Source organism: Amblyomma americanum, chromosome 10, assembly GCF_052857255.1.
Source record: "Amblyomma americanum isolate KBUSLIRL-KWMA chromosome 10, ASM5285725v1, whole genome shotgun sequence".
NCBI classification, from domain to species: domain Eukaryota; kingdom Metazoa; phylum Arthropoda; class Arachnida; order Ixodida; family Ixodidae; genus Amblyomma; species Amblyomma americanum.
In genome coordinates, this window is record NC_135506.1 from 19,226,098 (window position 1) to 19,241,138 (window position 15,041).

Consider the following 15,041-nt stretch of genomic DNA (forward strand, 5'->3'; position numbering starts at 1 on the left):
TGATTAGCTTCAATTGTTGCCGAAACCTTCATTAAAGCCTTCCCCTTCATTTAATGTTCCAGTGCTCCCTTGATTAATCTATACGCACATCGCCACCTCAGTTAGCTTCGCGATGTGTCTATGATATGAAGAAATTATTTTTGAGAATCGGGTGTTGCATTGATGGCTTGATGTAAAACATTACAGGACTCAAAGTATTTCATATGTTGATGTCCATAACCTGTTTCATTTCAAATCATGATCACTAACACAGGATAGAAGTACTTCATATTTGCGCAGACTTATTCCGGCCACTAGCAGCTAGTGTCGTAGCCCTAGCAGGCACTTAAATATAAACATTTGCTTCTAATAATTATAATGGGTCCATTTTTTTATTGCAGGGAGGGCAACGTCCGTGAAGTTTCATGTCACCGTCCTCAGCCTGGATTCTATCGACGAGGGTTCCATGGTAAGAGGCACTTCGTGTATGTATACGTGTGATCGTATGGAGCGTAAAAGATAAAAAAAAGAAAGAAGGCATGATACCTCTCTCTGTGCCCTTGGTTTTTCGGCGCTCTTTTTCATAGATTGCATTTAAAGACGTATTGCCGTAGAAAAAGGTTTTGCTTGGTTAAGTATTCGTCATCATTGTTTTCCTGTGGTGATTATTGCAGCAAGGTTTCTTTATGAGATAATTCGCAGAAAATGGGGACACATATGAAAGGAGTTCAGGCGAGATTCGAACTATTAGGGAGGTTGAAGGAAAAAAAGTGACAGCACTTTTTGAAGACGGAACCGAGAACGAGACTGACACCTGCGCTAGGGTGGTTCCAGCGTTTTATGAATTGAGAATGACTATCACCACTCCTGCACAGTTTGAACTCCACAACACGACGGACTATAGAAATGTTTGTCTCTTCGCCATGGGAAATAAGACAGCAGCAATAATGTGGTGTGCATTGCGACGACATGAGGGCAGTCTTCCACGCACTCCCACTCCGCCGATGCAGCGTCTGGGCCCGCTATCCACGGAGGGTGTTTGTGATCGATCGGAACAGCAGCAGAGATGATAACAATGCGTACACACTCAGACGCTATTTATTACACATGGAAATATCACACAGAGTGGACCAGACAGCTACAAAACCTCAACGGAGCATTCCTTGAAAGTAGAAGACTCCGCAAGAAGGGCTTCCGACCAGACAGGCAGGGTTTACAACTTCGGCAGAAAACATTTGCACTCCGGAAATGGAGGCCAGGTCTTCCCGTGCACACCGCATTCATGAGGCGAAGCAATTGCCTCGCGTTTGCCGGGGAAGGCAGCGGGAGCGTGCGTTTTATTCGCTGCCTGGAACCGGATGTCCGGGGGCTGGTGCGATGGATCTCACCGTGCGCCTGCCGCTACAGGTGACGAGAGCGTGCGGCCACAGTCGATCGTGACGCTGGCCGGATCACGACTGAGACTCTTGTCAGCTTATGTATTATAAGGCTGATATGTTAGCCTGTTTTAAACAGTGCACGGCCAGGAAGTCGAAATTTCCAGAGCCCTCCACCACGGCGTCTCTTATAGCCTGAGTCGCTTTGAACATTTAATCCCAATAAATCAATCTACCAGGTACTTAATATCGGCCTTGCTGCATAATCCACCTGCACTGACTGCGCTGATGTATCTCTAGCGGTTTGAGAAAAAAAGGTTTTGCGGCTTCAGGTTTGTATGATTCAAAAATATCACACTGTATTTATTTCATTTCTTTATTTACTGAGAAAACATCCTGGAAAAGTCCCACTGCTAAAACTGTGGCTGAAGCAGAAGCCTAACGAATCAATCAAAATTGGTGGCGCTTCTAAAGAGTGCTCGTTTACATAAGCACAGCAAATTAGTAGAAACCCGAAATTAAAAAAAAGCAAGTCGCCTAGATTCACAGAAACCTGGATAAGCAAAATAAAAAATTGAAGCAATACAAAAGCGAATAAGGAATCGTCAACAGTGCTCGCACAATGATGAGCGATAACTACTTTGCATTAGCCTCATTGGTAGCATTCTGAATTTAATATTCTCTGCTGGTTGTCACCTATTCTATGTGCTGAGTAGCTGAAGGTAACGCGTGTGCACATGCTGTGCTGTTCTATTTTGAATGGGTTATCTATCTGAGAGAAAAATATTCGTTTTTTTTTCGTTTTCAGTAGTCTTTGGACTCCTAATTTTTGCTAAAAGCATTGAGTGTTTATAACCTAAAAAATTTACTCAAAATGTGCTCCTCTAGGCATATAGAGGCTAAAAACGTACGACCTTTACCATGTGAAAAAAAAAAATTGCCATACTTGTCCAAACTTTGTGCCCCAAATCCAGCGTAAGAAGATTAAAAGCGAACCGAGGGAGAAAAAGTCCTTAGGTCTAGCGAAAAATTGGGCAGAAAAAGCAGTAAAACGCTGCTAGCGATTACTATGTTTCCCTCGTCTACTTAAAACTTCAATTTAAGTTTAAAGTCGGGAAGGCCTTAAGTTATACAGCATTCCTCAGTACATAACATGTCCTGAGCTCAATAATAAAATAGGCGCTGTTGAATTAAGTGCCTGGGACTACTTGCTTGCGACGGTACATTCTTGAGCTGTTTTCATTCGCTATTCCTAGCAGACTGCTCTCTCAAATCCGGGTCGGATATGTATTTCACGCAGACTTACGTAGCAGACATCTTCATGTCCCAGTCATGGCACGACCACAGACTGCGGCTGCCGCGGAATATGACGTCCAAATACCGGCTCCTTCCCGTGAACTGGCTGCACCAGATGTGGAGGCCAGACTCTTTCTTCAAGAACGCCAAGCGCGTCACGTTCCAGGAGATGACTATACCAAACCACTACATATGGCTATACGCGGATGGCAGCATACTCTACATGGTCAAGTGAGTGTTTGCACATTGTGTGTCTCAACGAACAGTGCATTACTGGTGCTTTTCGTTACGAAATTAGATAGCAACTTTTAGATGTTCTATCTCATGGCAACGAGAATATACACCGTAATTCAGCTAATTATCATTTCATAGAAAGGCCATGGTTCGGTGGATCAGATGAAATTACTGCTGTATTTTAATTCATATTTATGCATAATGCTGTGCTTGAGACAAGTACATGAGGACATTCTCTTAACTGGTCGAAATGCCAAGAAAATAAGAGTTTTATACATCGCACTGTGATGCCAACCCGCCAGCTGAATGGTTTAAATGCCCCGAGTGCCTATTAGGCATTGGTCAGAACTCCAAGTGGACAGCCCCGCTTGGACTGTTCAGATTGATTTCACTACACAGCTGCGGCCAATGCTGCAATGTGAAACAATTGATTGTGCCATCATAGGATCAAATGTTCCAGGAAAGGCGAGGCCACGGTTCGGGCGTGGAAAAAAATGGAAAGTGGTAGGTAAAAAATTCTTACATAGCCACCCGCTTAAAGCTTGGAATAGCACACGCTCTCTTTTTGCATAAAGTTATACGAGCTGCAATGTTTATGCATAGACACTACAAAGCAGCAGAGAGAAACAGGCGAAGGAAATTCAGCTCAAATTTATTTCCCCTCAAAACACGTGCACGAGTCACAATTTATTGCAATTTTAGCCGCGAACAATTGCCTACATTTCACTCATATTGATGAATCTTGTAACCTTACCACCTTAATATATTTATAAGAATCTTACAATTTCGCTTTGGAAGCTGTGCATCAAAGTACAGCCCGAGAGAATCTTTACAACTGTTTACTTTAGGCATTATGTGGTAACTTTGGCGTCATTTTTTGTGCAAACTTGAAAGGAATATTTTTCTTTTTGTTGGTATTTTAGTAGTCATTTCAACCTTGGAGAATTGTATGGTAAGTGCACAGTGCCGAAACTTGAACTCTGTTTTTTTAAATTATATTATGTATTTCACTGAATACTTGACCAAACAATAATATGCTATGGAAAATTCTTACTCCCAGAAGCATCCTGGAAGGCTAAGCAAGGTTCACACACTGCTAGTGCTAGAGATTACAGTTTCTTTAAGGAGTTGTGGAAAAATCAGTCCAGTTTCATGATAACCTCAAATGGCATACGTGTTTCCCTAGAAGAGGTAGGCAAGGGATGGAAAACATTTAAGAGATAGGAAGTGCATATCTACGTATTGCATTCTTGTATTATTGAAAAGGCTGACTAGCGGTTCTCTAAGACCATGGAAGGGAGCTGCCGGCAAGAGTGGCTTGTGTAAAAGAGAGTGGAGTAGACCTAATGCGAATGTTAGGTCGTGGATTCTTTAAAAGGCCCTTTGCATTCGCTGACTTCATCTTTGCTTTCATGAGCATGAGCACGCTCAGCTCTTCAATACTCAGAGGGAGAAAAATTATTGTGGGACTATAAAAAGAACGAAAAATAAAGTGTCCCTGCCCGTACCAATAAGTATAACGGGCTAAAATACTCCGAGGTAGCTGGAACATAGTATATAGTTTTGTGTAGCCGCAGTTGCGCGAAATAGCAACACTTCGATAACGTCTGAATAAAATCTGCCTACGCCGCGCCGTACAAATAATTTAGGAAGAAATTTTACAGCGCATTATGGACTGTAAGCAAAAAGTTATAAGAAGCGGTACTTTACCAAGCGGGACAAAATATATGTGGTTATGTGGCTGCAGTGGTCGGTAAAGAGGGCCTTTAATTTCGATTCGCAAGCCTAAATAGGATCCAGAACTCGACACTATTTTTTGTGTCCCGCGCAGGCTCACGCTACTACTTTCCTGCGCGATGAAGTTCGAGACGTACCCACATGATACGCAAGTGTGCACCATGAAGATCGAAAGCCGTGAGTATGCAGATTACATGCCTTTGGTGCATTTTTATTTGCTCGCCTCCTTCAAAACATATGTGCTTGTCTCATAAATATTATTTTATTATTAAATGACTGACGGTGTCGCAAAATATCGTGGCTGAGCATGCGCCAGACACATGCATGTGTTTTCTGTAGCGAGTGGCCACAAACGCTTATTGTCCGGGCAATGTCCATCGACATGCACCGGACAATAAGCGTTAAGGGAAGATTTTGATTTTGCTAAATGCGTCTGCTTCATTGGAGCTCTAAGCCTGTACACATTTGTTGTTCCTTTAAGGCACTTCATAGTTACATTTATGCAGATAAAATGGACTGTTTAAGAAGTAGATTAATTTGAGCACTCTCTCGTCGTGTATTATTCCCAGGGCGTAGTAGTTGTCCGCGTCTGGCTTTTATAATAATAATAATAATAATAATAATAATAATAATAATATTAATAATAATAATAATAATAATAATAATAATAATAATAATAATAATAATAATAATAATAATAATAATAATAATAATAATATAATAATAATAATAATAATAATAATAATAATAATAATAATAATAATAATAATAATAATAATAATAATAATAATAATAATAATAATAATAATAATCACTAGTACGGCTTACCCTTTCGAGAGCTTTTACAGCGTTAGTCTATTCTAGCCACTCCATTGCCCTTTTCACTGCAACACAGCCGCCGCTGTGGCTCAGTGGTTATGGCGCTCGGCTGCCGGCCCGAAAGCCGCGGGTTCCATCCCGGCCGCGGCGGTCGAATTTCGATGGAGGCGAAATTTTGGAGGCCCGTGTGCTGTGCGATGTCAGTGCACGTTAAAGAACCCCAGGTGGTCGAAATTTCCCGAGCCCTACACTACGGCGTCTCTCATAGCCTGAGTCGCTTTGGGACGTTAAACCCGTATAAACCAAACCAAACCTTTTCTCTGCAACAAGCGCAGGAATTCTGGACAAAACCGTCTAGTTTTCACAGCTGCCGCCAAATGCCGGGGACACTGAACAACCAGAATCACGGCGAAAAGTTTTATTCTGCAGTACATGCCACTGATTTTCTACGGCCATAGGAAATGTTTGGCGTGAGCATGGATAATATTTCCCCGGTCAGAGCTTGAATCAAGGGCGATGTGGTGGCCATGGTAATCACCTTGTTCTCGCGGAATCTCTCGGGACACTCTAGCGTTCTCGCGATATCAAGATTGAGATCTCCCATTTAAGTTCGTGGCCGGCAACGGATGGCGCTAGATGCTGATCTCCAGGAAAGCTGTGCTTGTGTAGGTGTTGGTTATATGCGTAATGGCTGCATTTCGTATTCGCCTTTTTACATCAGACGAGGAGTTCTCTTGAAATTTTTGTTCCCGTACAAATATTTCTTTAGACAGTCCATAGACTGTGCACAGATTTCTGTCTATAAAGTATATAGAGTCTCTATAGACAAACCCTAGATAAAAGTCTATAGACAATCAATAAATTTATGGCCAAACACTTTAAGTAGACTTTTGCCTATAGACAGTGTATAGGCTATGAATAGACGAAAATAAATACAGGAAGGCAACAGAGTCTTTAAGAAGTCTATAGACTGTCTATAGACAATTTTTGTAAGGGTTCTGGTGAAAAAATAAGGACTATTTTGCATGCAAAAAAAACGGTTACGCAGAAGTTACCGCTTAGCGCGGAAGAAGAGGAGCTTCAATTTTCCAGACGGGTTTATCCTTGAAATATAGTAAGGTGAATTCTTTGTATTCAAAGTCAGTCTTAGTAATGCCAACGTGAATCTCTGGGGCAGTTCAACGTTTAAACCAGATTGACATGCTAATGAGAATCTCGCTCTTACAGTGTCGTACACGACAGACGACTTGGTGTTCAGCTGGGACGACAACGTGCCCTTAGTGGTGGATGAAGCTATCGAGCTGCCACAGCACAACTTGGTCGAGACTGCGCTCAGCGACTGCACGACTGTATACTCTACAGGTATAGTAAAAACAGGATCGAATAATAGCTCAAGTATTTTATAACAGCGGACAGGATTTTTAAAATCAGTGAGCTATATACAGGACATGTATGGCACCATAGCCGTCGTCGTAATCAGCACTTGAAAAAAAAAAAGACAATGTCAGGGTATATTCTGCGAATTGCACTGAACGGTAAGAAACCAGAAGCATTTCAGAATAACGAACATGGCGCCCACGGTATTTCTGTTCACGTCAATCTCATGAATCATGCTCCACCTTTTATCGTGAATGCTGCCATGTTTAAGCCACGTTCTATCAGGCCTGTTGAAACGAAATCATTCCCTTTTCTGGATGTTATAACAATTTAGCACATACTTGGTGCGGAAAGGATAGGCATATGGGTTTCTTAGAAGCACGAAGTTAAGAAGGATGGGGGAAGCCTCAGGCAGCTTGCCAACAGTTCGACAAGAAGGCTTACCTTCGTTTAGTAAGATGGATATACATAGTGCGCAATGCAAAAAAGAAAACAACTGCGCATCTACCTCACCATGCTTAATGATCAACATAGATATCAAATTTACGAAGCCACGTTTTTCATAAGCTTAGAACAATACGCACTAATACACTCAGCAGATGCGGAAATAAACTTTTATCCTTGCGTCTTTTTCCGCCTAGGCAACTTCACCTGCATTCAAGTGACCTTCACACTGAAGCGCCGGCTCGGCTACTACATGTTCCACACGTACATTCCGACCTGCCTGATCGTCATCATGTCCTGGATATCCTTCTGGATCAAGCCCGAGGCTGTGCCGGCCAGGGTGACGCTCTGCGTCACCAGCCTGCTCACCCTGTCCACGCAGCACGCGCAGTCGCAGAAGTCTCTGCCCCCGGTGTCCTACATCAAGGCCATCGACATCTTCATGTCCTCCTGCACCGTGTTTGTTTTTGCCTCGCTCATGGAGTACGCGCTCGTCAACATCCTCATGGGTGAGACGGACGAGAGCCTCGTCTACCGCAAGGCCAGGCCCGTCAACCTCGCCGCGAAGGTCACGGTGAGCGGCACGCTGCTGCAAAGTCACCTTAACCTACCCAATATGCTTCAATATACAAAAAGTTTCCCCTAACATTTTACACAATTTTTAAAAAAGAGGCGTTTTGAGTTAGAAGTTTGCGAAGAGCGGTTTTTTTCGGCACAGCATTGTAAGGGGTGTAGTACATAAGAGTACAGCTGAGACGTGGTAACTAGCAGCCTTTTGAACTAATACTGAATAGTTAACTTTTTAACTATTTCTTTTAGACTGCTTAATGATTGAGAGGCATGTAGCCCACTGTAAGTATTATGCGCATCAGTCCATACTATTTTGAAAACGTGGTTACCCTCGGCGCTTTGGCCCAACAAATTTTGCTTACATCGCGCCAAAATCCATGCTCTTTCCAGAAGCTTGCAGGCAAAGCAACCGCTCTAGTGCCCGTAACTCGTAGATATAGCCAAAATTTGTTGGTCCACAGCGCTGAGGGTGACAGCGTTTCCGAAATTCTAAAATCTTATATGGATATTAGTTACAGTGTGCTAAATACCTCTTAATAAATAAGGAGCTTACAAGTAGTAGTTAAAAAATTAAGTATTATATATTCGTCAACCAGCCTACTAGTTAGCAGGTCTCAGCTGTTTTCTTGTATACTACAGCGCTCATAATGCTATGCCGAAAAAAGCGCTCTTCTAACTCAAAAGGCCTATTTTAAAAACTTGTGTAAAGTGTTAGGTGATGCACCCTGTAGACTTCTCACAACCAACCCATGAGGAACATGCCCACCTTAAATCACACTCGTGTTGCCGCCACCTGCAACGTACTATTTCCTAATTCAAAATATGCACTTTCACTTCGTACTCGAAGACAACGTGGCGCCGGGGAGTATGGGTGCCTAGAAAAGACAGAAGCAAGTGCTTGTCCAGGAGGGACGTGTTGAGTACGGCTTAGGCTGCTTTGAATCTGTGCCACCTGGAAAGCTGTGGTCTAGGTGGCCCATTCCTGAAAAGAAGCTTGTGTGTTGATTTTATCCTAATGTATGAGCTGCGGTTAAGCCCTCGCAGGTTCTTTGGCCACAGAGAGGAGGACAATCTGAGCCACTTTCTTTAAAGAAGTCGAAGCTTGTAGCGTTTGATCTTACCCTAAGAATGTTCGCTCCTTTAAATGCTACAAGGACAAGCTACGATGCATAAGATACTATGAAAACGCCGAGTAAAACAAGGTGCAAGGGGCGAGAGTTTATTTATGAGCACTCAAAAATAGAACCGTGCAATGTGTTCATTTCCGAATGTTTATTCCCTTGGAGATCCCCTTTATTTTTCGTGCAGTTTATAAAATGTGGAATGTTGTCTACCGAGTTGTAATGAGAGACTGCGATGGATAAGCAACAGCTATAATACTAAGCGAGGATGGGTGTCGTCTAAATTTCAACCTTAAGGTAGGAAATATCAAAGGGAAGTGAAAAAAAATGCTATACGGGTATGGTTCCTCGATAAAACGTTTGACGAGCGTAGCATTTGCAAGTTTTCATTGGACCTTACGAAATTATTTTCACCTATTCTCTTCCATGCTTGCATAAATGCGGTCAACCTGGTCGCGTTAGCTCACCCAATGAGATGCGTGGCGTAGTGCCATGACGTACGAGCAGGGAGTGCTCTCGCAAGCGACCGCTGCGCCCTACTAATCTCTTTTCGCCTGTTCTTACCTGATTCTTCCCCGGTGCGGTTTCAAAGTTGCTACTTATCTATTTCTATACTTCCTCCTCACCATGTCGCATGCAACACCGGCGACATGACTCCGAAACCCAGGGGCAGCCGTTTCACGTTTTCGCGGTAAGAAATGTGGATAAAAAATAGCGCAGCTGAATTCATATTACTCGGTCAAGTTAGAAGACGTAAGCGTCAGTGGCAACCATGCAATTATTTTCTCGATATGCAGGGTGTCGACAAAAACTTAGCGAAAGCTAGCGATTACGATTACGGCGCTTGTTGCGACCTAATAAAGATAACCTTTAGTGTAATCATTCTTCTTCTTTTGTCTTCTTTTCCTGATTCAAGGAATCAAGGCGGCTCTCCAACGGCGCACCTACGCAGAAGATTGAGACAGCACCCTCCTCAAATACAGGGCTACCGCGTCGCCGTGACCGCGCCTTGCTTGTGGACAAGATCTCCAGGGTAGTCTTCCCGCTGTCTTTCGTCATCCTGAACACCGTGTACTGGTCAGTCTACCTAGACTACCCCTGAGGTACTGTCGTGTGAGGATGAACTGCCTCTCGGTCAAGCGCCCTCAGCGAGCAGTACTTTTCACGCGACCAACAAGGACATCAAGGACATGGAGGACAATAATTCCCTTCGGCCCATGGGCAGATCACCAAGCGGACGACACCACCTAACTCATGAAGGGCCGGGTGCAGGACCTATGCGAAGAACAGAGCGAAGAGCTGTCTACTAAACTGAAAATCAGGAGAGGCTACTTGGCTTTTTATGACGAAGTTTAATAGTGATACCGTTGTCATCACTTTCCACCAGCTTCTTCACTATTTCTTGGAGCAACTGGGCCAAATCCAGGATTCCTGTCAACGTTTCGGTTGTGTTAGCACAGATTTCAAGGGGATTTCTCTAGTCCAGCGAAACCGGACTCGATGTGAGTTACGAGAGCTGTAACTGAGGATCCCGTCTTCGATGGAGTACGACGTACTACGCATGATAGAGTTTCTTCTGTGATCGTAGCGACGGAACATTCTCCTTTATTCTTGACAAGCCCAACAAGTCGAAGTGTGACTTTTACTTGCGGAAACGCCAGTGAAGGGCGATCAGCGGAAACAGTGCGTTAAAGAAAGGAAGAACAACCATCGAGATCAACTTCACACAGATGTTCAGGGGATCAAGAAAATACATCTCTCGGCCACAGTTTTAGCACTTGCAATGTAAACATTACAGGACGCCAAATTCTTTGGAAGACGCTGGAAAAATTTCGTTGTCGTTGCGCACTTGCTAGAGCTACAATTTCATCATGAGGCTGAACAAATGTGGCATGAAACGTTTATAGGGGCCACTAGTTCGCAAAGCATTGGAGTGCAAAAAATGAACTGTGGCTAGAAACCTGACCGTGGACCAGTTGAAGCGACGAGGGTTGGACAGCGGGGACTTAAAAGCCTTCATTGAAGACAGCGACGATAAGGAACTGGGTGCTCCCAATATTTCGCTGCTTGCTTAAGGCCTCCCAGAAATTTAGAAGGACTCCAAGTGTGAAATATGAGTGCAGTGTACATGGACATTGGTTGTGACGTATACGCAGCGATTACGTGGACAGACTGCTCACAGCTATTGCTTCAGCGGGAATCGCCATGACTGTCGTACACAAGGGACCGTGCCGTGCTTGTATGAAACCAAGGCCTGATGGTTAAGGGGGGGAAGGTGTGTGCACGTCTGCGTACGTGAGAGTTTCCAATTTAACTTACTGTAGATATCTTGCTCTTATTCTAGAAATTTAGCTCTCGCAGACATTCTTGGCGGTAACATAGTCGTCAGGCTCTGTAGGTGAACCTAAGAGGTGACGTCAGTGTGCATGCATGCTTTAAGAGCACCATGTTTTTTTTTGCCAGCATACAGTTTACACAGAGTAATATAATTAACGCGCTACTTATAGGTATGAACAACAAAGGAAGCATAAGTTACACAGACAAACAAGACGCAAACTATTAACTGATTTTACTGCAGGGAAAATTCTCTTTATAATAGCGACTGAGAAGAAGAAGGAAATGAAAAACAAATCAAATATGGTGCCGTCAGGGTGCTGACTTCACTACTATTCATCTGTGGTTTATGGGCATGCGCGGATGTTCTGGGGCTTTCGCTCCTTTAAGAAGTTAAACATGAAAAACCAGCTAGAACCACTTGTAGCTTTACATACATCAAATTACTCAGGCCCCACCATTATTACAACGAGCACTAGCTTCGAATCGTTGCCTTTCTTTTTATTCACTTCAAATGTAGCGGCGCAGCAAACCCTTTCAAGATCTAACACTTGGCTTGCTTGACTATGATAGAAGCAATAAGGACATAATAGCACTCGCTGATCGCGCAACGATTTTCGAGCACCCTTGGTGGGCAAAGTTGCTGTTTACGTGTTCACAAGTCACGCTTTCCATAAATATTAATGTGGCCTCTGTTTCCTGAACTCTCGTTAATGAGACTCAACCACAAGATTTAAAAAAAGTACTCATCTAGTGAAGATGTCAAAGGGACGATTTAATTTTTATACGATAAGAGTGCAGAGACCGGACAAGGCGCAGTCAGACAGATGGAAAAATTCAGTGCGAAATCTAAAATCAAAGATTTACTTTTTTATAAGAAACATGCCTTCTAGAAAATTCTACTACAATAAAAATATCTGGCATTAAACCGGTGCTCCTGCGAAGCAGCGACTTCAGTGATTTTTATTTGAAGATTGCGTTTCAAATCCTGAATATTAAAGAGTATCCTAAATTTAACTAAATGTGGGAAGTTTATGATGTCTGTTGAATGAGACTGCAGCTTACACATATCTTAAAGCGCGATGCAAAGCATGCATTTTTTCCTTTATATTCTTCTTCACACTTTCTCTGTCAACCTACCTCAAATATTACTCCCTGAGTGCCCTCTTAACCTTAACTGACCGAAGGACATGTTGAATCCGCTTCAAAATGACGCTGACATGTCTAAGAATTGATATCCGTTTAGAATTCAGCACATCACAGCGCCCTTCAGGTGGAAACCTTGTGGTTGCAGCACCGACTGCGTACAGTGCAACATTACTGCACCTTCGTCAGTTCCGCCAAGGTGCTTAACGATAATACGTTGTGTTTCGCTTCACATGCTGAATACATACTCCGTAGTTACCCTTACATGACCGTCTCAACCCTTTAACTCATACAATTTGCATTAGACGCTGGAGTGCTGCGCACGTATTTAAGTGACGTCAATCCTGTTTTCATTTGCACGGCGCATTTAAATGTATAGTATTAATATGCTGCCAATGACATTTAAGAGAGGCAGAAGAAATTACCTTTTGAAAATATTTTCCGCTAAACATTACTAAGATGATGAGGGATGGTAATTTGAAAAAGTTGTTCAGTTTTGACAGCTATGGTGTACAGAACCAATATTAATATAACTCCTTCAGAACCTCGTTTAGTGTCTACTATCAAATTTTTTCCGGGACTTGAGAAAAACAGAGAGCTTGCTTCAGTTTCGTATTGCGCCCAAAAGCTCCAAAATATGGCCCTCTCGTCCATGCCGCGGTCTTGGCTTTTAACTTGAACGATTTTACACTGTTAGTGGAGTCAGCGCGTAGTCGCTAGAACAAACGCACACCGGTACGCGACCATTTCTCATGACTTTCGACGTCACAAATACGCCCGGCTGTGCAAACCTCACTGTCATGAGCACAGCACAGGTGCGAACGGAAATCAGTTTTAGGCCACTCTGGCCGTAGATGCTCAGTTATTATACGTCATAAATAAAGCTCTTTTTTTCTTGTTTACGCTTGTGCCTCACTGGATGATACAAACGGACACCATGAAACTACACATCACAAGGACTGCGCTCGCGCTCCGCGCCGCAAAGGCCCATGCTTCCGTTGTTTGCAACCAAGGAGCTCCATGAAGATAAACTGGGCTTTGCCTTATAGTGCTGCATAGTTCTAACCGTTTATTCGGCAGCAATATTATGCGAGAAATATTTCTTACTTAGTTTATTTTTTCCTCCTAGCTTTTCGTGAGCGCATCGGAGACGGTGGGAAAGAATGCTACATAAATCGCACTGCAATGGTCCGATGCGGTAGTTTTAATTACTAAGGTTAGGTGGGAGAGAAAACGTGTGAAGAAAATACTAGCCGTAGCAAACAAACTCCGACAAAAGCTACGGTTTACTGCCTGGTCAGTATAGCGATTGATGTTGACTTGGTTTCGCCAGGTGACTGCCGGTTCACACTAGGAATTAGGTCAGTATAAATAAAAGACAGTAAAACTGAGTTATTTAAAAGGAAGGTATTGTTACAAAAAAGTGAACACTTGTTCTTGATTGCTTGATATCCTTACATTGTTGACACGCATGTATCGGGAAGAAACATCGTAGATAATGAAGAGGTGTCAGTTAGAATGCCTCGCAACGCAGTGAGCTAAAGAAAGGAAGAAAACCGGGTTGTCAATAAGAGAGAGGAAGATATCAGATTGGGTGAGGAAATAAAAGAGAGCCAATGGTATTCTAACATAAAACAAGAAGAAAAATGGACATCAGCGCAGAAATTCATTGCGCAGAAGAGATAAACGATGGTCCTGTGACAAACAGGGTGTTTTCTAGGGTAAGGTAATTGTAGCAGGGGCGGCAGTAAATCAGGTGGGTAGAGCAGATTGCGAAGTTTGTGGGCACAATGGGACTACAGCTGTCGCCTGACTAAATTGATTGAAGATCCGTGTTAAAGGTATTTGTAGCGCAGTGCATGTAGCAGGGATGATGACGGTCGTCATAGAGGGGTTGCCGAGACTTGTAAGATAGAGAAGAGGGCATCAGAGTGATTCTGTACTACATATTAAAGTGCAACAAATGCTTGATATCTTTAAGTCAACATAGGTGCGCTAAGCTGAGGCATGAAGTGCCCGGTAGATCTTAGATGTGATTGTTTTTCTCCGGTTTCGAGACAGCCTGATGAAAGGTCACGGAGGCGGGTACATCTTTAGCAAGCATCCTTGACAGCCGGATTTCTCTTAGTTTTTGTCTGGTTTACAATGAAAAGGAAAAAAGTATAAACATTTCATGGTTATTACAATAGCGGTAATGCGGATGGTGCGAGCAAGATGGTTCAATTCGTTTTTTTATTTAATTCTTTATTTTACAGGCTACTGCAGGCTAACTGCCGAACCAGGAGGGACTTAAAAATATAAAATACCAAAATGCATGGAAAACAAAATTGTACAAAACAAAGCAACATATTCGATACACCGGAAAGGAATTGTGGTCGCAACACCTGAGTGATATCAGCATGAATAAAACCGTCCCTCAAACACACAAACAAAAGCTTGGAGACAGTTAAGACTGAAACGCGATAGCATTCCTTCGTGGTGGAGCACCCGCTGATTTAGATGGCACATCAGCATTCAGGGAAGGCACAGACTCGGAAGATGCGTGCGCCAGCTGCCGAGCCAGCGCCGTGCATGGCGAAGGGGGTTTCAGTGGGTGCCTACAGGATGG

The 15,041-nt window shown here is 43.1% G+C and overlaps 1 protein-coding gene across 2 annotated transcripts in view; it reads left to right on the plus strand.

Annotated features, from left to right (window-relative positions):
• Window positions 1-13,334, plus strand: part of LOC144106611 (glycine receptor subunit alpha-3-like) — a 78,417-nt gene extending 65,083 nt beyond the window's left edge. For both annotated transcript variants that reach the window (XM_077639458.1, XM_077639459.1), the window contains exons 4-9: window positions 381-448; window positions 2,656-2,882; window positions 4,717-4,799; window positions 6,669-6,803; window positions 7,460-7,836; window positions 9,870-13,334. In XM_077639458.1, coding sequence (XP_077495584.1) covers window positions 381-448; window positions 2,656-2,882; window positions 4,717-4,799; window positions 6,669-6,803; window positions 7,460-7,836; window positions 9,870-10,055 — 1,076 coding nt within the window. In that variant the 3' untranslated portion in view covers window positions 10,056-13,334. The remainder of the gene's footprint in view (window positions 1-380; window positions 449-2,655; window positions 2,883-4,716; window positions 4,800-6,668; window positions 6,804-7,459; window positions 7,837-9,869) is intronic.
• The last annotated feature ends 1,707 nt before the right edge of the window (window positions 13,335-15,041 follow it).